General features: G+C 40.6%; 1 protein-coding gene across 4 annotated transcripts in view; it reads right to left on the bottom strand.

Moving 5' to 3' along the window:
• The window catches only part of Mapk10 (mitogen-activated protein kinase 10), a 279,025-nt gene that overhangs the window by 97,484 nt on the left and 154,441 nt on the right, over nucleotides 1–27,100 (bottom strand). For all 4 annotated transcript variants that reach the window (XM_048427160.3, XM_048427178.3, XM_048427189.3 and 1 more), the window contains one exon: nucleotides 23,034–23,203. In XM_048427160.3, coding sequence (XP_048283117.1) covers nucleotides 23,034–23,203 — 170 coding nt within the window. The remainder of the gene's footprint in view (nucleotides 1–23,033; nucleotides 23,204–27,100) is intronic.

Here is a 27,100-nt window from a genome sequence, read left to right as displayed (position 1 = left end):
ACAGACATATGCTTGCATAATGAGGAGACACCATGTTTTTATGAAAGACTGCTGATTTTGTTGTGATCGGTTGCCCATATTATATACTAAAGAGTTTGTCTTATTTTTTCACACTATATATTATATTATTCCCATCTAATTATTTATAACCAACAGAGAGCCTTATTTCAAACTATCTTGATGTGGGAGTTCTCTCTCTGTGTTGTTTATATTGGTTAATAAATAAAGAAACTGCCTTGGTCTGAGAGGGCAGAACTTAGGTAGGTGGAGAAGACAACTAAATTCTGGGAAGAAGAAAGCAGAGTGACCATGACGAAAAGCAACTTGGAGAGGAAGGGGTCTATTTCACTTACAGTTCCATGTAACAGTTCATCATCAAAAGCAGTGAGGACAGGAACTCATGCAGGGCAGGAACCTGGAGGCAGGAGTTGATGGAGAAGCCATGGAGGGGTGCCGCTTACTGGCTTGCTCCCTGTGCCTTGCTCAGCCTGCTTTCTTACAGAACCCAGGACCTCCAACCCAGAGATGGCACCACCCACAATGGCTAGGCCATTCAGAAAATGTCCTACAAGTTTGTGGACAGCCCAATCTTAAGGAGTTGGTTTTTTTTAACTGAGGTTCCCTCCTCTAAGATGACTTGAGCTTGTGGCAAGTTGACGTTAAACTATCCAACACACTACAGTTTTTAGGGACCAACAGTCTATGCACCATCAGCGGGATCAAGGCATTCACAGGATGAGGGAATGTTCTAGAGTTCAAGTCCATAAAAGAGGTAGAGCTCCCTTTCCTGATGTTCTAAGACAGTCCAGGCTGCCTTGCTGACTGCCAGTCAGGGTCTGCTATCAACAGCACCACACCTCATACACCAGTTTATCACCCTCAGACAGATGTGGGCTCTTCTTCAAAGACCACATGAAGATGTCTTAATGTGTTAAGATGGAGTCCAAACTTAACCATGGAGCCAAATATCACTTTACCTTAGCCACATTTTATGGATTGGAGATGAGACAGTCTTCATCTGCATCAAAAGGAGGGGAGGTGCTGAACAAACACTGAACTCATTGACATCACCTCAGATTGTGCCTTAAGATAAGAAGTTCTCACAGTGAATTTATTCAACCAGCTCTCTTCTGACACCAATGTGCCTTTATGTTGTTCTAAATTGATTATAGTTTCTGACATAAAGAGACTAAAACAAACTAAATACTAAGGGTATTTAATTATCTCGTGCAAAAAATTATAAAATAGCAAAATCACCATGCACCTAATTAATTTCAGCAGTTGACAATATAGATAACCCCTCAAGGATAGCTACTTTATGATATTAAATTCAGCCAATATTACAAGCCATGAATGAATGGATCCAAAAATCAATATGAACCACCCAGAGCTGATAATTTTTCAGCGTCCAAAGGCAGTATCTACCTTGTGCTCTCAGAGCGCAAAGACACAACAGTCCTCAAAGCGTTTGACCAGAAACATTCTCTTTCCAGTTCAGTTAACAAAAATGGAAGGTTTCCAGCAATCAATAACAATAAAAACAATGTTACTTGAATATCATTTCATGAGGTAGCCTTGTCTCCTCAAAATGGCTTTTATGATTTTTATTGAGCTGAGAGAAGAAAATAAAAAGAATTATTAACTTTTTTAGATACTTTGGAAAAAATGCATTGTGGTGTGGGTGTGTGTTCTGAAATATTTTTTGTCACAATTACTGAGAGGAAAGTAACAAAGTTATCTACCTACTGTGCGCCTAAGGAGTACGCTGGGCAATTGTTATCCTCCTTAACCGTTGACACAGGATGGAGGTTCTGAGATCATGAGCAATTCAGAGACATTCGACTAGCATTTACCCTTGCGGCATGGTGCTCTTCAGCACAGATTTTTAAATGCAGATTTGTTGCTGTTTGTCCTCAAGTTATCATGGAAAAGGTAGAATCTTCAAGCGCTTCAAGTGGGTGATAAAATTAACGCTTCATGATGGGAAATATGTAAACAGTCTGGGATTGGAAATGTATAGGGGAAAAAACAGAAGACAACACGCAATAACAGCAAATGGAAAGGGGACATTTGTGGTCATGAATGTAGGGAACCTACCGAATATATACTATGGTGTATATTGTGCTAAAAATAATTAAACTGTCAAGATTATAGAATTTCACACAGGTATATACGGGTATACATAGATAGACAGAAATATTACCCATATATATGTAATCAGGTAGAAACTATTGTTCCTCTAGAAAAATCGGAAGACCTGAAAACATGATATCCGAATCCCTCTTAGTGCTAACAGACCTATCTACTTAGTCAAATTAGCACATTGTTTTAAGACACTTTAGAGCAAAGCAAATAGTAATGAGGGCCCTAGACGCATTCAGAGTCAGCGAAGAGGCCCTCTCCTTGGTCTTCTCGTCATAGAGTCAGCAAGAAAACACAGTAAAATAGGGAAGACATGGAGTCGGAGGTACTGCTCCAACCTATCCCTTTATGGCACACAAAAAAGATTCCATTCTTTAAGGCTGGGATTGTACATTGTTATACAATAGTAGATGTTTCATATAGTTCTGTGTGGTTGAGTTTCTCTCAGCAATCAAAGTAGAACCTGGTTAAAAGACATGCTTTGGAAGTCAAAATGTGAAGGTGCTTTCAGAAAACAATAAGTTTTTCAAATCAAAAGAAAAACCCAGAGCCCCCCTCGAACATTCCCTAGGATGCATTTGCCATCCATCCATTGAGTGAAAGCTTTGTAGGGCTGCATCTGTGATAGGACTTGAAGAAACAGGGATAAAAGGAGATTAGGTGGTAGTGTTAGTTTGGGATGTTAATTCATTTGTTTTTCATAGACCTTCTTTTTCATTGAGCCATTTTGGAGACTTCGTTGGCTATAATCCACACACTATAGCTGCCTGGACCACAGAGTGTAGGTATCAAGAACTGAAATCCACATTAGTTTGAAATAAGGCCCCAAGGTCAATGTCTGATGATTAAAAAGACAGATCGGATGTCAGACTCAGAAACTTGAGACTATTTCAAAGATCAGTGTACCAACAACCATCATCTCCCTCCCACAGTTACTGGAAACTTCCAGCTTTAGAAAGACTCTTGGCATTTGGTAGACCATACCCTTCCCAGATCTCCTTGGAGCCAGACCTGGTTCTGGAGAATGAATGAGGGCAGAAGGAAATAGAAATGTGGAGGTTATTACCCCACAGATTGCCCTCTGTAGGATCTTTCTTCTTGATGTGAAAGACCCCCAAGGCTTTGGCGGTGCGAGGAAGAACAATGCTACTAAGATCTCTGTGTCTCTGTGAAATGGTTACACTGTTTCCTGGGCAACTCTGATTCTAAAGGAAGAGAGAGAAGTGGCGATATTCTGTTTGTGCTGTAACAAAGGAAGCTTGCTGAAGATCAGAGTGTAGAGGAAATCTCTAGTCAATCAGAGAGGCTAGGCATCTGTGCCGCACACCTTTAATCCCAGTACTCGGGAGTCAGAGGCAAATGGATCTTTGTGAATTCAAAGTGACCCTGGGCTACACTAGACTGATCCAGTCTCAAAGAGAAACAGAGCCAGACTGTGGTGATTCACACCTTTAATCCCAGTACTTGGGAGTCTTACGCCTTTAACCCCAGCACTAGGGAGGTGGAGACAGGAAGGGATTTGGCTAGTTGGAGAGAGGAAGATAAGGCAGGAGGAGAAAGGCGAAAGGCGCTCAAGGCATTCAGCCTGAGGACTCCTAGAGACAGGATACTCCACTCAGTCTGAGGATTTCGTAGGGGAAATAGCTAGTGGCTGCTCTGCTTTCTCTGATCTTTTAGTTTTCACCCCTTAATATCTGACTATGGATTTTTATTATTAAGACCAATTAGAAATTGTGCTACAGAGACAGTTCAGGACAAAGCAATGAATGAAGCAAGAATAGGTACAATTCCCAGCACAGTGCCTGGAATATCATAGGTATGGCATAGTTATTAAACTATATGGGGTAGAACAAAACTTAAGAGAATCCTGACTCTAAGGAAAAATTAAAACAGAATAGAAAATACACATAAAACATTTGTGTCTAATTAATGCATATTTCACCAGTTCTCCAGCAGCAGATTATTGTATATAGAAACAAAGACCCCCTTGTGTTGGCAAAATGTAAATGAGCTTCTCCTGGCATGATTTTGGATAACCAGGAAAAAAAAGTCATCATTTTAAGCTTGTTAGCAAACACAGGTAAGACTATCAGAAAACTTTAATTGTATTACGTATTACATTATAATTCCAAACTAATTTATTAATAGATATTTTCAACAAATACAGTAGCAGTTATCAATATTTCTTCAAAGAGGTATGGAATTGCGTACTTCTCTTCTGGTGTGTTTTAGGCAACACTTTCAGTTTATGTATAGAGAGCTGCAGCATGTGACCATTTGTATAGATTAATTAAATGTGCAAAGATCTCAGTCCTTGTTAAAGGACTGTTAAACAAGCATCTTTTATTGTCACCATGACTATTTTAAGATGTTTTTGATAAAATGATTTGATTAGATAAGGTTGTTGAAATGCAGAGAGGTTATTATTTAATAATGCTAGAATTTTACATTGCTGATATAAGCACATACCATATTACGCTAATAATGAATATAAAATAACAGGTATTTTAATATGTTTGCCATGTTAGTGCTCTCAGAGCAAAACTGCTGTGGTTTGCAGAGGATCTCTCAACTGTCCCTGCTGTGAAGGCTCAGTTATCAGCCTGTGGCACTGCTGGCCTAGTGGGTGGCACTTAGATTGCTGAACATGAGTCTTCAGAGAGGACAGTAAAACATGTTCTTTATTTTCCTGTGTCTTTCACATCCTACTATGGAAGACCAGAGGTTAAAAAGCAACAGAGTCAACTAATCATGGGCAGGGACACCTAAAACTGAGAACCAAAGGCTTAGGAGGCTCAGCAAGAAGCATCTGTATAAAATAGTAGCAAAACATTATATACATAAATAACATTACATATAGTATATACTATATTATATAGTGTGATATAAATGTATATGTTATGTGTTATATATTATATAATATTTAATATATTATAGATGTGCTTATATTAGATTCTCAGCCTATGGGAGTTAAATGACCCTTTCACATGGGTCAAATATCAGATATCCTGCATATCAGATATCTACATTATGATTCATAACAGTAGCTAATTATAATTTTGAAGTAACAACAGAAATAATTATATGGTTGGGGTCACCACAACATGAGGAATTGTATTAAAGGGTCACAGCACTGGCTAGGGTAGGGATGAACCTGGAGGCAGCCAGTCCCTGGAGATCAATGACAAACAGAGCCAAGTGGGTAAGTTACATGTTCGGTGAGAGACCCTATCTCAAAGAGAGACCCTGCCTCAAAAAATAATGAGTGACAATTGAGGAAAACACCTAACACCAACCCCAGACCTCCACATGCATACACATAAATACATACAACACACAAACACACAGGCATACACACAGTATTTAAAACATACTATGAACCAAAATAAACCTGCTCATTGTCTCAGGTATGTGTTACTTTGATGGGAATTGTCATGGTAGTTGAAGAACAAGTATCAGAAAATTAAAAATGAATAAAAAATACTTCTAGCAAGAAAAAATTTACATTTCAAAGTCAATGAAGTCCAAAGCCATCCATTACATCCCAAAGGACTGTAACACAGAGATGGTCCCTTTGTCTTCCGAGGGAACAGATGTTTATCAAGCTACAGTAGGTTGGATTGCAATAAATACAAGTTGAAAATATCCTAAGTTGAAAATGCATTTACTGCATCTAATCAACCAAATATTGTTGCTTAGCAGCACAGGACAGTGGAGCAGCTGTGGCTCATTGTCTCTGCCCAGCCCTATGAAGGAGTGTGGTACCTCAAATCTCTATCTGCATAAAAGATCAAGATAAAAAGAATACCCAGTGTAGGCACTATATAATATACATATATATGTGTGTGTGTGTGTGTGTGTGTGCGCACACACGCATGTGTGTATCATACATACATACATATATAATATGTATACATATAAATTAGATCTAAAATTTAAAATCAGAGGCTGTCTGCATTGGAGAGTCTCCCTCCTCTCTCACTATCCCTTCCTCCCAACTTCTAAGCTGACATCTATAAATCCTACATAAATGCTGAGATTTATAATTTTTTCTTGGTAGTTCAAAATATCCCTTACATGCACAGTAAACAAAGTAATTGCTATTTCTGTTAAAATCAAGAAGGGACCATGGACAACAGATGGAAACGTGGTTTTTATTACTAGTACACCTCTGATGCAAACACATCATGAACATGAATTAATACAGCACTGAAAACAAATAACGTGCTGTAAAATGAGAGGAGATTATGAACACTGTGGAGTAAGATGGCACAATGTTGTAGTAAGGCCACTTGTTCGTTTCCCGGCTGCCTGGTAGCTCAGACCCAAAATAATCACACAGAAATTATATTATTTAAATCACTGCTTGGCCTATTACCTCTAACTTCTTATCAGCTAACTCTTACAACTTAATTTAACCCATTTCTATTAATCTGTGCATCAATACAAGGCAGTGGCTTACCAGGTAAAGTTCTGGTGTCTGTCTCTGGTAGGGCTACATGGCTTCTCCCTAAATTCTGCCTTCCTTCTCCAAACATTCAGTTTAGTTTTCCCTGCCTACCTCTATTCTCTGTGTAGGCCTAAGACAGTTTCCTTATTCACCAGTGGTATTCACAGCATACAGAGGGGATCCCACATCAGCAGACACAGCTGCGTCCTAGCTTTGCTACCAAGGAGACTCATCTTCCTCCAAGCTCAAAGATGTGTGTGTGTGTGTGTGTGTGTGTGTGTGTGTGTGTGTGTGTGTGTGTGTGTGGTGGGGGATAACAGTACAGAAAACACTCTGTGATCGATGATCTCTGACATTTTCCCTAACTTCCCTTTCCCTTTCCTTCCCTTAGCTGGCCATGAGGTGAAAAGTTTGCTCCCATCAGCCCCTGCTGTGATAGGCAGCCAGAGCTTGAAGTAACTGAACTGCTAAGAAAATAAATTCTTTGTCTCTATCATGGGGACTTCCCAGTCAAATCATCTTTCTATCTCTGTTTGACAGTAAAGCGACATTATTGAAGACATTTTGAAAAGCTTATCAAATAGGATTCAATGCCAGCAAAAAATAAGCGCTCTCTCCAATCTGCTTTTTCACAAAGAATTATTGCTTCCTTTCCAAATTGATCCCATTAGTTCCTTCCTCTGTTCCTGGAAATTATTCTGTAGCAGTCTTCATTTCTCTTCCTGGTCTCCTTTGTCTTTGTGTCTCTCTGGGAATATTCTGCCTGATTTGTGTTCTCATTTGTCTTTGCTTCCATTCTTCTTCCTCCTTCTGTATCTGGCATCTGTCTCTCCTGTTCTTCCTGTTCTTCTGCCCCTGACTCACTGCTGTCCTCCACACACGTGTGCCCTTTAGCACCCAAAATACCTTCTCTCATAATGAATAGACTTTTCTGCCATTAAACAATGTAGACTTCCTTTATCTGTGAGGACTTAATCCTCACCACTGAATTTACAATAAAGAATCAGACTTCAGAAGTGCACGTGAAAGCCAGGGCACTCTGTGCCTTAAGGAGCTTCCAGTCTACAGGGAGATGAGGCAATGTAAGAAGGAGAAGGAGGTGTAAAAATGATGTAAAGTTGGCACAATGAATAAAATGCTCAGATAGAAGCTGCTGGTAGGAATACTACATTTAGTGAGATTTACTGAAAGTGTAGACATTTAAGCACAAAAACTGAGAAGCCCTAGTACTTTCCAGGCACACCAGTCTCCTGCACAGTTAGACTGTGACTGTGTGGCTGAATTCCAGGCAGTAGGAGGTGAGCAAAAGAGAAATATCACTTCCAGGCCTTGTCCACAAAAGTCTCCCCGTGATTTTCTTTCCTTCTTGTAGTGATGTTTCATTTGTATTTTAATAAATAAAGCTTGCCTGAAGTTCAGAGAGTAAAACAGTCACACTGATCAGCCTTACAGACCAGGCAATGGTGACACACACCTTTAATCCCAGTAGCCACACTAGATTGCCATAGAAACCAGGTGGTAGTGGTGCGTGCCTTTAATCCCAGCACTAGACAGGAATATAAGATGGGAGGAGACAGCTCTCAGACAGTGTCATTCTGAGATTCCTGGAGGCAGGATCACCATTTCGGACTGAGGTAGAGGGAAGAACCAGTGGCTGTCTGTTTTGTTTTTCTGACCTTCAGACTGAACCCCAATATCTGTCTCTGGGTTTTTATTAATCACGCAACACCTTCTGGCTGTTTTGGAGTCTGGAGTGCTTCACCATCATGTGGTCCCTTAGACAACACAGAATGGTGACTCCCCTGCTCCACCCCACCATTGCTTTTCCCTTCTCTGCCTGATTAGGAAACAGTAAACTTCTACTGTATTTAAGCTTCTGTAAGTATTTTTCAATTTGTTTGCACCCATTTTGATCCTGATTCATGTATAAGGATTGAAAGATGGGAACAAGTGGCCCAAGGAAAGCAAAGGTATGTGTGTGTTCATCACTTCCATGGATGCTTGAGCCTGTGTGTTCAGCTCTATATCCTTTGACACATCACAGTTCTAGGAGGAACCAGCCACTCAACAGATAGCTACTTATGAAGATAAACTAGTGAGATATCACAGAAATAATCTTAAATTTGTGTGTGCATATGACATGCTAACTCTGTGTGTGTGTGTGTGTGAGTGTGTGTGTGTGTGTGTGTGTGAGAGAGAGAGAGAGAGAGAGAGAGAGATACATATGTGTTCACTTAGGTGTGTAGTGTAGATGCACTTGCTGGTGTATGCATATGTGGAGGCCAGACGTTGACAGCGGGAGTCCTTCCTTATGGCTCTCCATATTACTCTTTGAGACAGGGTCTCTCTCTCACTGAACCTGGAGCTCACCATTGTCTAGGCTGGCTGATGAGCAAGGCCCAGGAACCCCTGTGTCTGCCAAAGCACTAGGGACACAGACACAGGCCAATGAGATCAGCTTTCATGTGTGTAACATGAGTAGCCGGCTTGTTGGGGTTTCTGTCCCGCCCGGTGATACGGGAGAATTGTCTGTATTCTGTCAATCATTTTAATAAAACGCTGATTGGCCAGGCAGGCAGTATAGGCGGGAAAGCCAGACAGGAAGTAGGGGTGGAGCAAAGAGACTGGGAGTATTCTGGAAGCAGAGCTCCCTCAGCACTCCTGCACAGACCACCGAAGAGGCAGCATGTAACTTGCCCAGCTGAGAAAGGTACGGAGCCAATGTGGCTAATGTAGATAAAGATAATGGGGTAACATAAGTTATAAGAGTTAACAAGAAGCCTGACCTAATGGGCCAATCAGTTTATAACCTTAAGGAGTCCTGTGCGTGATTTTCTTTGGGGCCTGCCTGCTGTGGGGTACTGGGCGGGACAGACACCCCAACAAGCCGGCCCTCATGTAACAGCCCGGTACACCCTAGCCGGCAAGTCCCAAAGAAAATCACACAGAGGACTCCATAAGATTATAAAACTGATTGGCCCATTAGCTCAGGCTTCTTGTTAACTCTTATAGTTTATATTAATCTATTATTCTGATCTGTGTTAGCCATATGGCTTGGTACCTTTTTCAGTTGTCAGCTCACATGTTGCTTCTTCAGTGATCTGGGCAGGAATGGCGGAGGGAGCTTCCTGCTTCCCAGAATTCTCCTGTTCTCATTTCATCACCTCCACTTCCTGTCTAGTTTTCTCACCTATACTTCGTGCCTGGCCAATCAGCATTTATTTAAAATATGATTGAAAGAATACAGACAAATCTCCCATACCACATGGGGACGCTGGGATCCAAACCCAGGTCCTCATGCACACACAGCAAGTACTTTAACAAGGCGGCAATCTCACTCGCCCCACGTTTTTATATTGTTTGATATTTCTCTTTGTTTCAGATGGACAGTGAGTATCAAGAACTACATTGTTTCCATTTTATCCAGCCTAGTCATTTTCTCTAAATCCAAAAATATATACTGTATACAAAGCATGAAGAGATTGACCTCTGATAATGACTTCACACATTAGCTGTGAAATTGGTGCTCGTTGCAATTTTCCACCATTATGGCACTAAAAGTACATGTCCTGAGCTGATGCCCATGGTCTGTCTCCCACTTTTATGCCCTGAATGTGGAGTTGTCTGTAAATACGGACACAATCCTTGCATTTTCTCTGAAATGATTCTTTGGAATAAAATGTGTGTCTGTCTTATTTAATGTAATCAGATTAAGTTTAAATTAGTATGACATTTAATAAATGGCTTGAAAGATCAGTTTTGTTATTGTCAGTTTATTCTTTAGGTAGACCAGTGACATAATTACTATAATCATGATATTAATGTTTATATAAAATAGTATATATTACATAGATCTAATGCTAGATTCTGAGCACACTTTGTTAATTATTGTATTAATTTCTCTGAATAACTTCTGATATTGGGTTTTCATGTTATTAACTTAGTACACAGTGTATATATGTGTAATGTTAAATTATGTTTTAAGGTGTTTCCATTATGTATCAGACATTTTCAAAATCATTTGAACATAAATTTAACAAAAATTCCAACTAGGATAAAATCACACCCTAGCATCAAGCATTTAAGCAGCAATATAAATATTTATAAATTTATATATATTTATAAATATATAATATATTTTATATAGATTTAAATAAATATTTAATATAATACATTTAAATAAATCTATAATATATAAATTACATATATACATATATATATATATATAAATTGCAAAAGCGATGTCATGTAGTACAGGTGAGAGAGCAGTAGAGGTGAGGTGGGGGTAGCTTGTTGGTCAGCTAGCCTAGCCTAATGAGTGAGCCCTAGACCGCAGTGAGAGACCCTGCCTCCAAGACCAAGGTAGGGCTGGAAAGAAGGGTCTATTGATGCAATTTAACAGTGCAAGTGTGAGGACCTGAGTGACAATCCTGAAAAACTGCCATAAAAACCCAAGGCAAAGCACAAGTGTATAAGTACTCATATAAGGAGGTGTGAGGTAGAGACAAGAGAGTCCTGGAAATTATTAGAAGAGGCATAAGAGATAGCCTGGTGTACATGACCTGGAAATTCCTAGAAGAGGTAGCCTGGTGTACATGATGGAAAAAAATAACAAAGAGACTGTGCCTCAAATAAGATGGAAAGAAAGGATTGATACTCAATGCTGTCCTCTGACCTCTGCAAGTGTACTATGGCATGTTCATGCTCACATCAATATATGTGAATGTATACACACACACTCACACACACACTCACATAGAGAGCTCCTGGGGAACAGAATCTGAGGTTGGCCTATGGCATCTACTCTTACATATATACATTGTATTCATATACAACTAACTACATACACACAAGCATGGAGACACACACATATGTACATAAGAAAAATAAACAATAACACTCGAATCAAGTCAACATAAAACTAAACAATCTTCATAAGGATATAGGAAAAGGGAAACCACTCCTAATGATGGGATTTAATAATTAGAAAGTCATGGAAATTCAGCAACAAACCAAAATTAGGAGTGCCATGTGACCTAACAACTCCACTTCTAGGTATGCATATCAAAGAGATACGTGCAGACTTGTGTTTACTGAGACATTATTCTCAATAGCTAAGATAAGGGATCAAACTATGTGCTCCTCAAGAGAGCGATGGAGAAAGAAGATATGGTATTTACATATGATTGAGTATTCACCAATGCAAAGAATAAAATCCCAGGATGTGCAGTGATGTAAAGACACTAAAAATATAGCATGTTAAAGGAAATAATCTCAACACACACACACACACACACACACACACACACACACACACACACGGCAGGGTTTTCTATTTTCTCATATATTAAATCCCATTAAGACATATGTTAATCTGTATTAATTTTTGAAGTACCCAAAGTACTCCATTGTCTAGCCCATTTTGGAACAATTACTGGTATGTCATTCTGAAGTGCTAGAATTCGTTCTGTCAAGGCCCTGTCCTATCTGGGCAGTGTGGAAGCCGGGGATGGGGTCGGTTGATTATCCAAAACATTGCGGATGATGCTAGCGGCCCCACTATGGAGCATGAAGAAAGCCCCTGTGACTTGATAAATCCTAAATGATGTAACTAAGCTATTAGTGGTTGCCAAATAAGAAATACACGGTGAATAGCCAAGTTTGAGTGGATCGTAAATTCCCATATGAAATATCAGTGAAATGAAGTGAGGAACTATGAGTATAAACATGCTTACAGGACTCAGACATCATGTGGCTAGCATGAAAAATGTTGGAGGGGGTCAGGCATAAGCAAGGATGAAAAGCTCAAGGAAAAGAACATTTTAAAAAATGTAGGCACTGCAAGGACAACTAAAGATGGCTACTGAGAGAAGCGTAAGGCTGGGTCCCAGAGGCTGTGGGAAGCCAGGAAGCAGCCAGGTTCTAGCCCAGCTAGCATTGCCACTCACTCGCCAGCTGGCAATGCTAGCTCTATCTTCAGACGAAATAACTGGAAACCTCACACATGCTGCCCCCTTCACACTCCAATCCCAAACATGAACAAAGTTTGAAAGTTATCATTTTGAAATTCAAAGGAAATAAGAATTAATACTTTGGTAGTATGATGGCTAATTTGACATCCTGACTTCATCTGGAATCAACTAAAACACACTTCCATGAGGAATGTTCTTGATGACATTATTTGACACTGGAAGACCCACCTAAATATAGGTGGCATCCTAGACTTCAGGTCATCGAAAAGGAAACTTTGCTTTGTGCCCATTTGCCTTCTTGTTGGCGTGTTCACCTAGCCTACAGCCGTGGCATTCCTTTGACAATATAGAACCAGGTTCTTCAAGAGTCCGTGTAGAGTCAAGGTAGCTAGTAGCTCTCCATAATCCTCCAGGCCTTCAGCTCCAAACTGGGAGCACGGAGACAATCAGCATGGTGGCGTAAGCCACTACTGGGTTCTCAGCCATTTTTTTCCCACTGCACAAACTATGTTGCCTCTATTGGTTCTCTTCCTTAGAGAGCCCTGAACTCTGCAGATAGTATCTGTGTCCAAACATTACGTAGACAATGAAAATGAGGGCCAAAAAGGAAGTCAGTGGAGTTGTTAGCTACATAGGAGACGGCTGTCCCAAGTCTCTTTCTCCATCTGCCATATTGTTACAGGATTGAGACCATTTGTGAAATGAGACTGACGGGTGGCAAATCCACTGAATTTATATCAATCTATCAAAAATTCATATCAATCTATCAAAAACCTTGATTATGAAAGGAGTGACAGAAAGGTCTTTTAGGGGCAAACGAAGTCTAAATGATCTGTTTTGAAAATCTGTAGAGAGGTCTTCTGTGGGCAGGGGAGAAGAAGCTTCTGATGATTCTGTGCAGAGACGGGAGGGGTGACAATCACAAATGCAGGTGGGCAGTCGTGCTGGGGCGTTCTTCATGGAGGAACACACTGAGCATGGAAGGCTTCTGATGGCAGTGAGGAAGGGGAAAGAAAGAGCCTGCTTGCTTCATGCCATATGTTTTCTCATGAAAGGCGGAGGGAAGTGAGCCTTCCGCACGTAATGGAGGAGGAAAATGAAATTAGAGGCTCACAGGAAAGCTGTAAAAGGCCTGTAACGGCCACCGAGGGAAATGGTATGGGAAGCAGAGGAGACATACGAGGCAAAGGGTTGCTAAGCAAGAGCCCGAGCCCAGCTGAGGATGAAGCTCATAAACCTATAATGGAGAAAAGCAGCATGATTAGACCATGGTAGCTGGCTCAGACTTCCAGGAAGAATGGGAAGGCAGCCAGCTGGGCTGGGCTGGGTGGGAGTTTGGGAAACAGAGCTACAGACGCGATGACAGAGAAGAGGAAATCACAGTTGATGGTGTGTGCCGTCCATACTCATGGTGTCAAGGTTAGGTAGGAAAAGAAAACCCAGCAGATGAGCTACGACCAGAGGTCAAAGGAAGCCTTTGATGGACAAGGTCCATGCGACACATGGACGAATGGCTCAGAGGGACCGCTCCAGGAAGAGAGGGGATGGTGTCCACATGAAAACAATTTGGTTTCTAATTTCCCTCTCCTCCTCAGTTCTTTCCACCTTAGGACTCTCAAACCACTATGCCAGCAATCCTATTACCTATTATCTGTTCTCTATCGAATCTCTGCTACACTGCTGGTGTTTCCAGTTTATGGTTTTGCTATGAAAATTTTCCTTCGCTTGAACTCCGAAGTTGATTCATTTTCAGCCACTTTTCCACCTCATAGTCTGCTGCTGTGAGTGAACCCGAAGAGCGGCTTTCGAAAATATACTGGGGGTTTGAGCCACCTTGATCGAGAATAAAATGTTTGATTTTTATATGTGGGCATAATTAAATCTTTTGTGTAAAACATTTTAATGACAAAAATAAAAACATAAATAAGCAAGAGCACAGTTCGACAAAGCAGGGAGTAAATATGTCAGTAACTAAAAGAAACCCATGTCCAGTGGAGTGGACAAGAGCCTCTCCTGATCCTGGCAGACCATCCCATGGTAGACAGGAGCTTAACATGCAATGATTCAAGGCTGAATTCATAACTTGTGACAGGTGAAGTGAAAAGCGCTTGACAGGGTCAAATATTTTAAATAAATTTCAATCCCACTGCAGGATCTGGAGCTGAGAGCAGAGGGCAGACAGAGACAATGCCAGGCCTGTCACTCTGTCTTCCAAACTGATGAGGATGCCGGTCCTTTGTCCTCAGCACCTGCAGTCAAATCCTAGACGGGCAAGACAGCCCAATGCTATAAACAGAATGTCATGTTGCAACAGGCCAGAGGCATGCCTCTGCAGGGAGAGGGGGAGAGGGCCTCCCTCTGAGCTTTATTAAAAGACCCTTTCAGCGCTGGCATCTGTAGTTGCAATGTTTATAATTCCACATCTTCTTATCTTTAAAACAAGCATGGCTTGCCTGCAGGTGAAAGGGACTGGGCTACTGCTATAGTAGCTAAGATACCCCAATCTGAGGAAGGGCCATTGCTATCTGTTATTTAGCATAATTCAATCACACTGATGAAGCTGCATTCTTCCCATGAGAAACTTGGTCTTTTCTAGGATAAACTGGATAGTGCAGAAGTTAGTATATACATAACCTATGTATAGATAGGTTAAGTATTATACAAAATGGATACACATTAATCCTAAGAATTACTCAGGATTTATTCATCAGATAAAGAACACAGTGACCATACAGTGAGTTGTTTGTTGATGGTCTCAAAGATAGGGAGGGCTCATGAAGCAAGAATCAGTGTCCCTTAACCACCCCATCTCAGGGATTGAACAGACATTATAAATAAATACGGGAAGAATAAACTAATTATCTCCTCTGACAGAGGCATTGGTATTTACCCCAATAAAAGATTTTTAAGAAAGTCAAATATCTGTGAGTGATTATTTATGGAAATGCAAATGAATACTTTTCACTTCTGCCAAAAAAAGTGTTTAGAATACAAATTCTTGTTAATTTTTGAACCCAGGATTGAAAATTAATTAAAAATTAACTGAAGAATAGTGAAATTTGGAATAAATTGTCTATTATAAACCTAAACACAAATATAAATTTTTAGATAATATACTACAAACATCATAAATATCACCTATAATTTGGCATATATTTCATATCATTCACATTCACATATCAATTCACATTCTTTATAGTCAGCACAAAATTATCAAAATTATGGATGTTAGATATAATATTTTAAAAACATGTGCATTTGCCTTTAAGCATTCTGACACCAAACCTCTGCCTATTACTTCCCAAAGTACTTCCATTTTCTCTGGAAAGAATGGAACAATACTTACAAGGCTTATGCATTAATCGAGAAAACTGTAAGCAGCCATTTAAAGGCAAATCCATGCAAAGAGGCCAAGAAGAGCCACAGAGGCTGAGGGAGAACAAAAATCCCACCCTGCTCTCTTCCACTTGGGTACCACTGCTTCAACCCTCTGGCGGGGATGGAGACAATGTCTGAAGCTCAGCGCTGTTTCAGAAAGGATGCAGCGGAGAGAGTGAAATGAGCAGAAAATAATGGATACAGGGCATATTGGTATTCCACACGCAGAGAATGATTGCTTCCCTGGCCAGGGCTAAATATAAATGTGCGATTAAAGCTGAGTCACTTAGGGTAGTGGCTCATTAGAAGCTGGAAGAAACGCACCACGGAAGCGTGAGCAATGCTTCCCTAGACAAAATATAATCACCTGGGAACCGTTGAGCAAGTTCCTGTTGTGTTATTCAGGAAGTCTGGGGCTCGGGAAAACACCCTGCATGGTCTGACCCGTCTCTGCTTTTGTCCATAAACCCCATCTCCATAAAATGTCCCTACTCAAGTTCCGACCTGAAAGACGGTCATCTTGCTCAGTGTGAATTTGTAAATTATGATGTAGTTTCATTTGTTGTTTGTTTTGTGAAATGCGGGTCTCACAATGTAGCTCTGGTTGTCCTGGAAATCGCTCTGTAGACCAGGCTGTCCAGGAACTCGCAGAGGTCCACCTGCTCTGCCTCCCAGTGCCAGGATGAGGGGCATGTGTCACCTCCCCACAGCTGTGCCAATGTTTGCAACTGACGCATTGTAAATAATCCTTGTAAACAGAAGTTCAAGTTCAAAGACAGGGAAAGAGCAGCTCAGAGGGCTCCTTACCAGACCAACACGTGGAGTATTAGCAAAGTCGTTTTGTTAACTTATACATCCAGGCTCTGAGACGCAAGCAGCAATTAGAGATAACCACAGTCCTTCACTTCACGTGCTTATTGTTTTTCAGTTTCCTACTGTTAAAAAAGGATGCTCAATCATGCTATAAGGACATGTGCTCAACTATGTTCATTGCAGCTTTGTTTGTCATAGTCAGAACCTGGAAACAATCTAAATGCCCCTTGACTGAAAAATGGATAAAGAAAATGTGGTACATTTACACAATGGAGTACTACACAGCAGAAAAAATGATATCTTGAAATTTGCAGGCAAATGGATGGAGCTAGAAAACATCATTCTGAGTGAGGTAACCCAGACACAGAAAGACAATTATTACATGTACTCACTCATAGGTGGTTTTTAATCATAAAGCAAAGAAAGCCAGCCTACAAACCACAATCCCAGAGAACTTAGACAACAATGAGGACACTAAGAGAGACTTACATGGATCTAATCTACATGGGAAGTAGAAAGTAGAGAAAGACAATATCTCCTGAGTAAATTGTGAGCGTGGGGACCTTGGAGGAGGGATGAAGGAGAGGAGAGAGACAGAGGGGAGCAGAGAAAATGTAGAGCTCAATAAAAAATCAATAAATTTTAAAAAAACAATAAAAGAGAATCCTGACTTCCTAAAACCTACTTAAAGTCATGACAATGTTCTGTGTGCTGTGGGACTAGCTCAAAACACTAAGGCGACCCTCTACTGCAGACTGGGAAATCCTGAGAGTTTGTCCACTGATCCTGAACACGTTCTCAAGATTCTCCCTCACAGATTGCTCTACGATTTCCCACTACGAAGGGACAAGTGTCCCCAGCTCATACAGGGAGGCATAATAATCTTCACTGTGTCTGCTTTGACGGATAATTACTTTTATCCCTCAGAAGGAAAAAGTTCTGATTTATTCTAAAAGATTTCATCTTAGCTTCATGTAATAGTTCTCAATAGTAATATTTTTGTTCTACGGTCTATAGTAATGTTTTAAAGCCACAGTGGTCGTTAATTCTTTTGAAGATATTTTAGCATTGCTTTGGCCCATGGTGTTAAATAAGTAATAAGTCAAGGGCGGAGAAATTGTAAAAATAAGTAGCAACTGTCAGACAATTGGAAGAGTAGAAACGAGATTTCATTTCAAGCAAATAATGGGTCTGGGACTTGGTGGCAGAAGTTTCTGTACGCCTACATCTACAATAAAAAAGCAGAGTTCCTCTTGGATACACACACAGCTTTATGGTGGCACATTAAAAAAAAAATGGCGACGTCCCTTTTCAGATTGTTTCCTCCGGTGTTGTATTCCCACATCAAAGAAAAGTTAGCACAAATAAATGAAGAGTCTTTAAATTTGCCTCTTCCCACAGAGGCCACAATCATATCCAGCCCCCATTTTTAACCAGTCTCTATATTCAGGACTAGATGGAATAGTTAAAACAGTATGTACATGTGGGATCAATGTCATGAACAGGGAGAGTGTGGACTCCAGGGTCAAGGCTGACCCCAGGTGTGTGTTCGGTATGAAGGGGCTCACTCTCTACCAAAGGGAAATAGAAGAGAAATTAGATGAAGGAATCGGCAGGGAAGGCAAACCGACTAAGGACCGCGACAGTGCATGGCAGGACACGTTATAACAAAGGTATCTTAAATCTCAGGTTGAGAAGGCAGAAGGAAGAGACCCCATATCTGTCCACAAGGGTGTGTTCTGACTGCAGTGTTTGCACACATCACAGAGCAAGGCCTAGAGTTCCCCTTTCTGTCCTGCCTTTTGCTCTTTGCTGAAATGAGTCTGGCCTTACTGCCCTTGGCCAGAGGCCAGAGAGCCAAGAACGCCAAGGCTACCATTTTGAAATGCAAGTGAGATTTTTGTTTGCTTGATTTTGATTTCATTTGCTGACAAAATTGTTCTAAAAATGGCTTTAAACTTTTCTCATGGGCAATTTTGAGGCAGAAGAGTCTGGCAGTGAGTGAAAGTCCAGAGGAACCAGGAGTGAAGGCTGGGAGAAGCTAGTCATCCAAGATAGACGGGAAAATCCTGGAGGAGGCCCTGACACTCGCAAAGACCCTCTCCAGAGCTCACAATGATGATGCGTGGTTCATTATACACTACAATCCACATCCCTGGGTGGATCTTCAGGATGCTGTTGAGTATGCAGTGCACCGAGTTATGTGCAGAGCTACCTGTACTAAACAGAGCATGTGGGGGGACCTGAGCCCCAAAGCCACACAAGACACAGATTACTCAAAAAGCATGCACTATATGATATGTCCCATTTTGCACTGGAGATATTCAAGAAACTTTGTCTTGGCTCGAGCCTTCTCTCTCCATTTGAAGAGAATCTTTCTCTAACAAATTGTCAGAATTTCTGCTATACCATGGACATGTTTCTGTCCAATACCTTGTTCTAGGACACAAGGAACTGAAACCCCTTTGAGGTTACCTGCAAAACTCAGTGTCCCCAGTATCAGTTCCACTATTGACTTCTATCATTGGCCACTCTATGTAAGCCCAAGGATGATTTACCTTGCATAGAAAGGAGCGAGAGAACACCCAATAGCCTATGACAGACACTGCAAAAATCTTAGGAGTTTTAATCCTTCGATGATCATGTTATTTTGTTGAGCCACACGCTACTCGGATCTGTCATGGCTTCCTCAAAGGTCTACCCATTGCCTGTTCCTGGAAAATTTCCAGTAACAGTTCATGTTCCATGACAGCTTTATTAGAAAAAAATAGGAAACTGTCCAAAATGTGTCTGAGCTATGAATCATATGGAGGAAAACTTTCTCATGCGAATATTCTTTAGTTCTCCATCAAGGAAAAGCAGCTAAGAAGTGCTGTTCTCCCCACACCTCAATAAGTTTGGGGTAACTGAAGAACTTATCTTCTGTTTTATTGTTTCGCTATTCTATGTGTATGGATGTTTTGCTGTGTGTATTATGTCTGTCCACCACATGAATGCCTAGTGGTCACAAGGCTGGAAGAGGCCATTGGATTCCTTGAAATTGGAGCTATGGATAATTGGGAGGCACCATGTGACTGCTGGGATTTGAACCCAGATCCTTTGAAAGAGCAGTCACTGCTCTTAACTACTGAGCCATCTCCAAGCCAGACAGCAGCTATCTTTGTGCAACAATCTCCACTGTCCCGTGTACATCAGTGACATTAGCACAACTTCCACAAGACAACTGCCTAAGCGACAGACTTATTTATAATCTTACAACTCTCTGGGTCGGAAGCCCTGAGGGAGCTTCACCGGTCTGAAATCAGGATCTGGCAAAGGTGAGGGCCTCCCTGGGGTCCTAGAGAAGAATCTGCTTCTTTCTGCTCAGGGAGCTCCAGTTCCTTGCGGTTGAGACTAATGTCTCTGCCCACATTGAGCCATTTCCAGCTCTGCAAAGCTAGTCTCCTTTCTGGACTCCGGCACCACGTCCTCCATTGTTAAAGCCTACCATATGGCCAGTTTCCAATAGGCTGTCTTCACCCACTCTGATGCTGTGCCTCTGACACGCTCCTCTGTAATTCTTTTTAAGAACTGGTGTGATTATACCGGCCCCACCTGGACATGTCAGGATAGCCTCTACCTGTTGGGGTTCTCAGGCACACTGTGAGATTCCGTTTGTCCTTTTAGGCAACAAATCCTCAGATTCTGCGGATCATTTGAAGGTATCTTCGAAAGGTAATAATTCTACTGTCACACCGTGAAAATATTTTGTGTCGCCAAGAGGTTACCTTATACATGAGCCATTAAAATAGGCAAATAAAAATGTTATAAATACACATTTCTTTTTTAACCTATTTCAATGTTTTTGAAAGGAAAATTTTAACCCATTGTTGGAAAACACAAAGATGCTCCGCTTTTCAAATCGTAATGTGATAGAAGAATGGCAACTTACAGGTGACTTTTCTACAGCAGCCTCCATGCGCTTGGTAGGTGTGATCTAAATCCTAGTGCCCTGACCTGGGAAGCATGCCCACAGTGCCATGTAGTCACACCAGGCAACTGGAAATCGTGCCCACTGTGCCCCGCACTCACACCAGCCGACTGGGAAACGTGCCCGCAGTGCCCTTTAGTCACATCAGTTGACTGGGAAGCATACCCACAGTGCCCTGCACTCACACCAGCCGATAGGACTGGGAAGCGTACCCACAGTGCCCCGCATTCACACCAGCCGACTAGGAAGTGTGCCCACAGTGCCCCACACTCACACCAGCAGACTGGACTGGGAAGTGTGCCCACAGTGCCCTGTAGTCACACCAGTTGACTGGGAAGTGTGTCCACAGTGCAGACTCTGAACTAAAAGCAGCTGGCATAACGAAGTGACCAAATTTCAAGTTACCAAGAAATGTACATTGAGTACAGGGGAAAGAATAGAAACTGCCCATTGCTAACATTAAAATAGCATTTCTGATTTTTTCTTATAGTCGAGTCTTTTTATTGTTGTATTTTTATTATTTAAGCCAATATTAAACTTACATATATTTATCATATTTTCCCCTCCCCTCAAGTCTCTCCAGTCCTGTCTCCTTCTCTACCCATCCTTCTCTACCTTTCTTAGAAAACAAACAAAACCCCATGCAACAACAAAATCAAAGAAACAAAATAAAACCACACTAAAAAAGAGAAACAGAAACAAAACACACCAAACCCCACCATTGCCCTAGGGTATAGTGTAGGCAGCACACCATGGTTGATAGAAGAGTATTTCAAGAATTATAAATGGATAAAATGTTTAAGTTTTAAAAAATAAATATAACTTTGTCTTCATCTATCCCATACTGTATACATTTTTCCAAAGACATAAAAATTAATATGTCAGTAATTTAGACAAAATACATTGTATTAATAAATATCCTTTATAAATACACATGTCTAAATACATTTAGAGTACATATACTAAATTTTACTAACTAGTATAAATAATCAAAAATTGAAAATTACCATGCTAATAAATATACTACATATATTTAGTTAACATATGTAACTTATTGCTTATTAAAACTATTTAAAAAAGTGTTTGCCAATTAATTTGACGTTAGTTTTCTATGAGTATCACAATGGTTAATTCAGATATAGGTGATTTCATTTAATCACTCAAACATAACATGAAAGAATAAGGAGCCTAGGAAAGAGTAAGCAAGTGTTTAGTAAAATTTATTTGTGTGTGTGTGTGTGTGAGAGAGAGAGAGAGACAGACAGACAGACAGACAGAGACAGAGAGAGAGACAGAGAGAGAGAGAGAGAGAGAGAAAGAGAAAGAGAGGGAAGTGGTGGGAGGGAGGGAGAGTTTGTTTGCATGTATGAGTTTATGTATGCCGTGTGCATGCCAGAAACCATGGAGGTCAGGAGGGCAGTGGGTCTACTGGAACTGGAATTATAGGCAGTTGTCCTAAGCAAACATATTTTATACTGCTTCTATGAAGTTAATTTTGAACACTGAGCTTTGTCTTAGTTAGAATTTTTATTGCTGCGATAAAACACCATGACCAAAGCAACTTGGCGAGGAAAGTTTATTTCATCTTACACTTCCGAGTCATACTTCATCACTGAGTGAGATCAAGGCAAGAACTCACACAGGGTGGGAACCTGGAGGCAGGAGCTGATGCAGGGGCCATGAAGGGATGTTGCTTACTGACTTTCCCGCCATGGTTTGCACAGCCTGCTTCTTTAAAGCACCCAGGACCACCAGCCTAGGGGTGGCACTGCCCAAAGTGGGCTGAGAACTTGCAAATCAATCGTTCATTAAAATAATGCCTCACAGGACTGCCTACCAGGTTATCTCATGGGGGCATTTCCTCAACTGAGATCACATCTTCCCAAATGAGTATAGCTTGTGATTAGGTGATACAGAGCTCACCAGTACAAACTTAAACAGCCATAGACAAAACTCACTCATCCCTCTTAAGTGTGTTGGGGATCTAACTGACCCTGTCTCAGATACAATTCTTCTTGCTCTGAAAGATGCAGATAAACTTTGCTAAAAACAGTAGCAATGACTAAAGCACCCCATCCTCTGGGTCTATGTCTTTGTGTTAGAGTTTTTGTTTTCTGGTGACCAGGAAAATATTGTAAGCCATGTTGCATATTGTTAACAAGTAGAAAATGAGTAAACGAATGATGCCTATCAATTTCATATTTTCAGTATGTGTATTTCACCTCATATTGGTGTGCTTATCTGTCTGTATCTTGTCAACGAATCCAGCATTACTCCCCTGAAAGTATAACAAACCGGTTCTACTTACCAAACTATTCCCTGAGCCCCAGAGCCAATCGGCTTCAGGTTCTGGTAGCGCTTGAGAACGGTGAAGGTTGAGTCTCCCACTTCCACACTGTAGAACTGGTTGTCTACTTTGCTTTTGCTCATGTTGTAATGTTTGGCAATGTATGACACATCCACGTGTTTGTCGAATCCCTGTCAGGAAGAAAGAGGAGATGTGAGACAAGAGCTCCCTGTAGGACAATGACAATGGATACAGAACAGTCTTTTCTTTCAGGGACTACAAATATCTAGCCATCTACCATCTAGTGGGGCTAACTCACACAGGAGAAACAGTCTGGAGTAGGCCCTGTCCGTTTACTTGAAGTAAATAAGGCTTAAAATGCAAGAGTGGTTTTTCAATATTAAAATGTTTAAGGCCTGGGAAAATAGATCAATGATTCGACCCCTAATAACTCAACAAAAGCAACAACCAACACCTGCTTAAAATAGAGAAAGACGATATTTTGTCACAGGATAATTTCACCCCATTTAGATGAAAAAAATCCTGAAGGTATTCTGGCTTCAGTGTATCTTAGACACTTAAAGACTGAAGAAAATTAGACCAGTGCTGACTGGTCACAAGAGGGAAGCTAACGATGCTGAGCGCAATCCTCTCCTCTAATAGAGCTCAGGCCACAAACTAGCTTGCAGGTTCAACTTTTATTAATTAGGCAAATTTAAATTAAATACAGTTGACTTCATTTTTCTCACTAATACCCAAAGTGCTACTATCCTTATTAAGTGCTAAAAATGCTAAATTAAATAAACATTGCACACTCTGTTTTGAGCGTGCTTAGATTTTACATATCTTGGTCATTGCATTTCCTAGTTATATATGGGAAAGTTTTGTATGTCAATCATATTTGGTAATTAAAACATTGTCTTAAAATTCTGAGTATTTACACATAATATATAATGAAGATCTACTACCCATGCTTAGTATTTATTCATAAAAGCTCTTCTGTCAGACGTTGCCACACAAAAGATATGAACTCTACAGTTAGATGGTTCGTACCGTAACTAACTGCTCTTACGTGGCACACACTGGTGAATGCCTATGGAATACTTAGGCTCCTTTTTGATGATTTCACTTAGGTTTTAAACATGCATTCTTTCCGTGCATTCTTTCCAACAATAGAAAAGCAAATAATCTTAGCCAGTGAGTCTCATTAGCTGCAGCATTCCCATGTTGGGGGCATTCAGTTAGGAGAATCCTGACATCCTGTATAAAGCCACAGTGATGAGATATAACTCATGGGTTCCCTTTGAAACTTTGCCTGGTGGCCCTGCAGGAACTGGATATTCCCACCCAGCCGGTAATTTTCCACATACATCACGAGGTTTCAATGTCCTGAGGAAGCTTTAGTCAATGAAAACTCCACCTGCCCTGCTTTGAGTCTAGAATTTAAACCCAAGAAGTTTTGAATAATTTAACACATTAACTCTCTGAATATCAATTCTCATGCAATATGAAAGCTTTAAACTGTTTTAGGCTCTGAACCTGTGAGTTGACCACAGAACCACTTTCTTTGGAAACTTTTGTCATTTCATGTCTAAATAAAAAGGTGAAATGGAAGGATCTCTTAGTCTCCACCTGAGCGGAAATATGATCCAGACAGGATGGTGATGTCATAGAACACGATCCAGGCAGTATGGTGACGTCATGGAATACAATCCAGACAGGACGGTGATGTAAGGAAACCTGAGTGGGGATTATATGAGTTTAGCTAGAAGAATGTGTAAATCTACTGGAAGATTCTGGATGCCCAGAATGGTAAGAAAGCTCTAGAACTAGATAGACATCATAATCTGCAGCCTGTGTCTGATACCAGGCATAGCAGCAGCATTTGGTATAAATGTGGGTGTGGCTACCAAGGTTTTTCCCTTCTCCTGGCGATTCGCAGGGCCATGTGACCTCTGGCTCCCTGGAGACTCTGCACTAGCTCTGGCTTGAGGGGATAACTTAGCAAGAACCTGGTTCTCTTTGTTATGGTGATTCCACTTGTATTCAAGGTCTTAGCAGCGATAGCCTGCCTCCCCTAGCTGACCCTGCCCAAGGGGCCGGGAAGCTTTAATCTTCTCCTTTTGCTCCTGGATGGGAGGAGGCCTTGCATTTTCGATCCCTCTAGCCCACTGGTATATATACCCGACTTGAGTTTAATAAAGTTGCCATTTACTCTGGTAAATGAGCAAAGGTCTCTTTTGTGTATGTGTCTCTTTTCCAACCCTCAGGACAATCGTCCATTCTCGTGGGCTCGAGTTCGGGAAAGCGTGCAGCCTGAACCGGGTGTGGGTATCCATTGGGAAGTGCAGACTCTTACATGTGGGAACCACAAATACTGGTGTAAACTATGGATTAGGTATCTGTATTGTCTAGAGAGGAAGCAGAAAACCTAGGAAATGTCTCGATGTAACCAAAGTCCTGAAATCTTGAAGGTAGTCCATACAGCGTAGTATACTCTCACACACGAGAGGAAGAGTACATAAATAAAACGTAATTTTATAAATATAAAGTGATGCCCCTTGCCTGCTTATCTTTTTTATCTATAGGATCCCAGCAGCTACAGCACAGAATAACAGGAAGTTATATTTCTGAGTCCTGGAAAGATAAGAGGCCTTCCCAACATGCGTAAGAAATCCACACCATAGGAAATAAACTTTTAACATTTTATGCATATGGAATATATACCATAGGAAATAGACTAAGTCTATTTATTAATAACCTATTTATTAATAAATATAATTATAATAAATATAATGTGATTGTGATATAAATATATAATAATGAATATAATGTTGTAATACAATTAATTAATAATATAATATAATATAATTAATAAATAACAATCTATTTATTAATAAACAACTGTCTTTTGTGCTCTCAAGTCATACCACATGACCCCTAAGAACACAGTTCTCCTGGACTCATGGTACTGAACATTAAGTTGCTGAATAGAGGAGCAAACAGGGAGTGCTGATCTGAGTGGCACTGCCCATTAACCTAAAACACTGAATTCTATCCATACCTCTCACTGTACACACTCCCACTTTGTCTGTGGTAAAGATAAAAGAGTGAGTGGGAAACACTAGTTGCTATTATATAATTAGAGCCAGAAGAATGGTTAGGATAATAAACAGCAACCAGTTACTAAACTAAAACTTTCTTGTGTGAAAGTCAAAACATCACTTGGGAAAAACATTTCTAACGAGTCAGTCTGGGATTTCCTAATGTTTCTCTGAAGGCTGTCTCTACGCTTTTGATGATGAATGTTTAGAGTTTCTCTGTGCTACATCCAAGAATCTGGTACCTGAATCTGTTATCACATATACAACACACAGCATTATGCTGGGCCCCATGCAGAACTATTTGCTGTTTTCTTTCCCTCACCTGCATGGCCCTGTAAAGATGCAATTTATGTCTCAGTTAGTAGCTCTCTGTGCCAAAAGATCTTGACTTATGTTATCTTCTTATCTGTTTTGATTACTCGTTTGCCTATCATTTATGTATTTGTTGTAGTGCTGGGCTCTTGCGATCACTAAGGAACCTGCACGGTCTGGAAACATATTTTACCCTGGGCCACAAACCCAGACCCTCTTTAAATTATGAGAAAAGAATTTTGCTGAATTACAGAAGGTAACTCTGAACTCTATATACAACCCAGAATAGCTTCAAAGTTGTCACCTTCCAGCTTCAGCTTTCCAAGTAACTGGAATTATAAGGTGTACCACCATACCCCAAGTCTTCTACCACCTTATATATTTATGTGTTTCAGAGCTGGAGACATAGTTCAGTGATAAGACACACTGGCCTAGTACAAGCAAGTTCCTGAATTCGATGTGCAGCTCTGAAAACCAACAATAAAATGTAGTCCTATAGGTGCAAAAGTACTTTGACCTTTTATGAACATGTTAGCAATACATAGAGAACCATTTATCTTTTAGAGAACATAAGCTCCCAAGTATATAGGCTTGCATCTGCTGCTAGATTTAGAACTTGGAATCAAAGTGCTGGTGGGCATCCATGAACAACATAAAAATGTAGCCTCTCCT

Source organism: Myodes glareolus, chromosome 8 (genome assembly GCF_982192425.1).
Source record: "Myodes glareolus chromosome 8, mMyoGla1.1, whole genome shotgun sequence".
Lineage (NCBI taxonomy): Eukaryota > Metazoa > Chordata > Mammalia > Rodentia > Cricetidae > Myodes > Myodes glareolus.
Note: the sequence above shows the minus strand (reverse complement) of the source record. Positions and strands in the feature narration are given on the sequence as shown.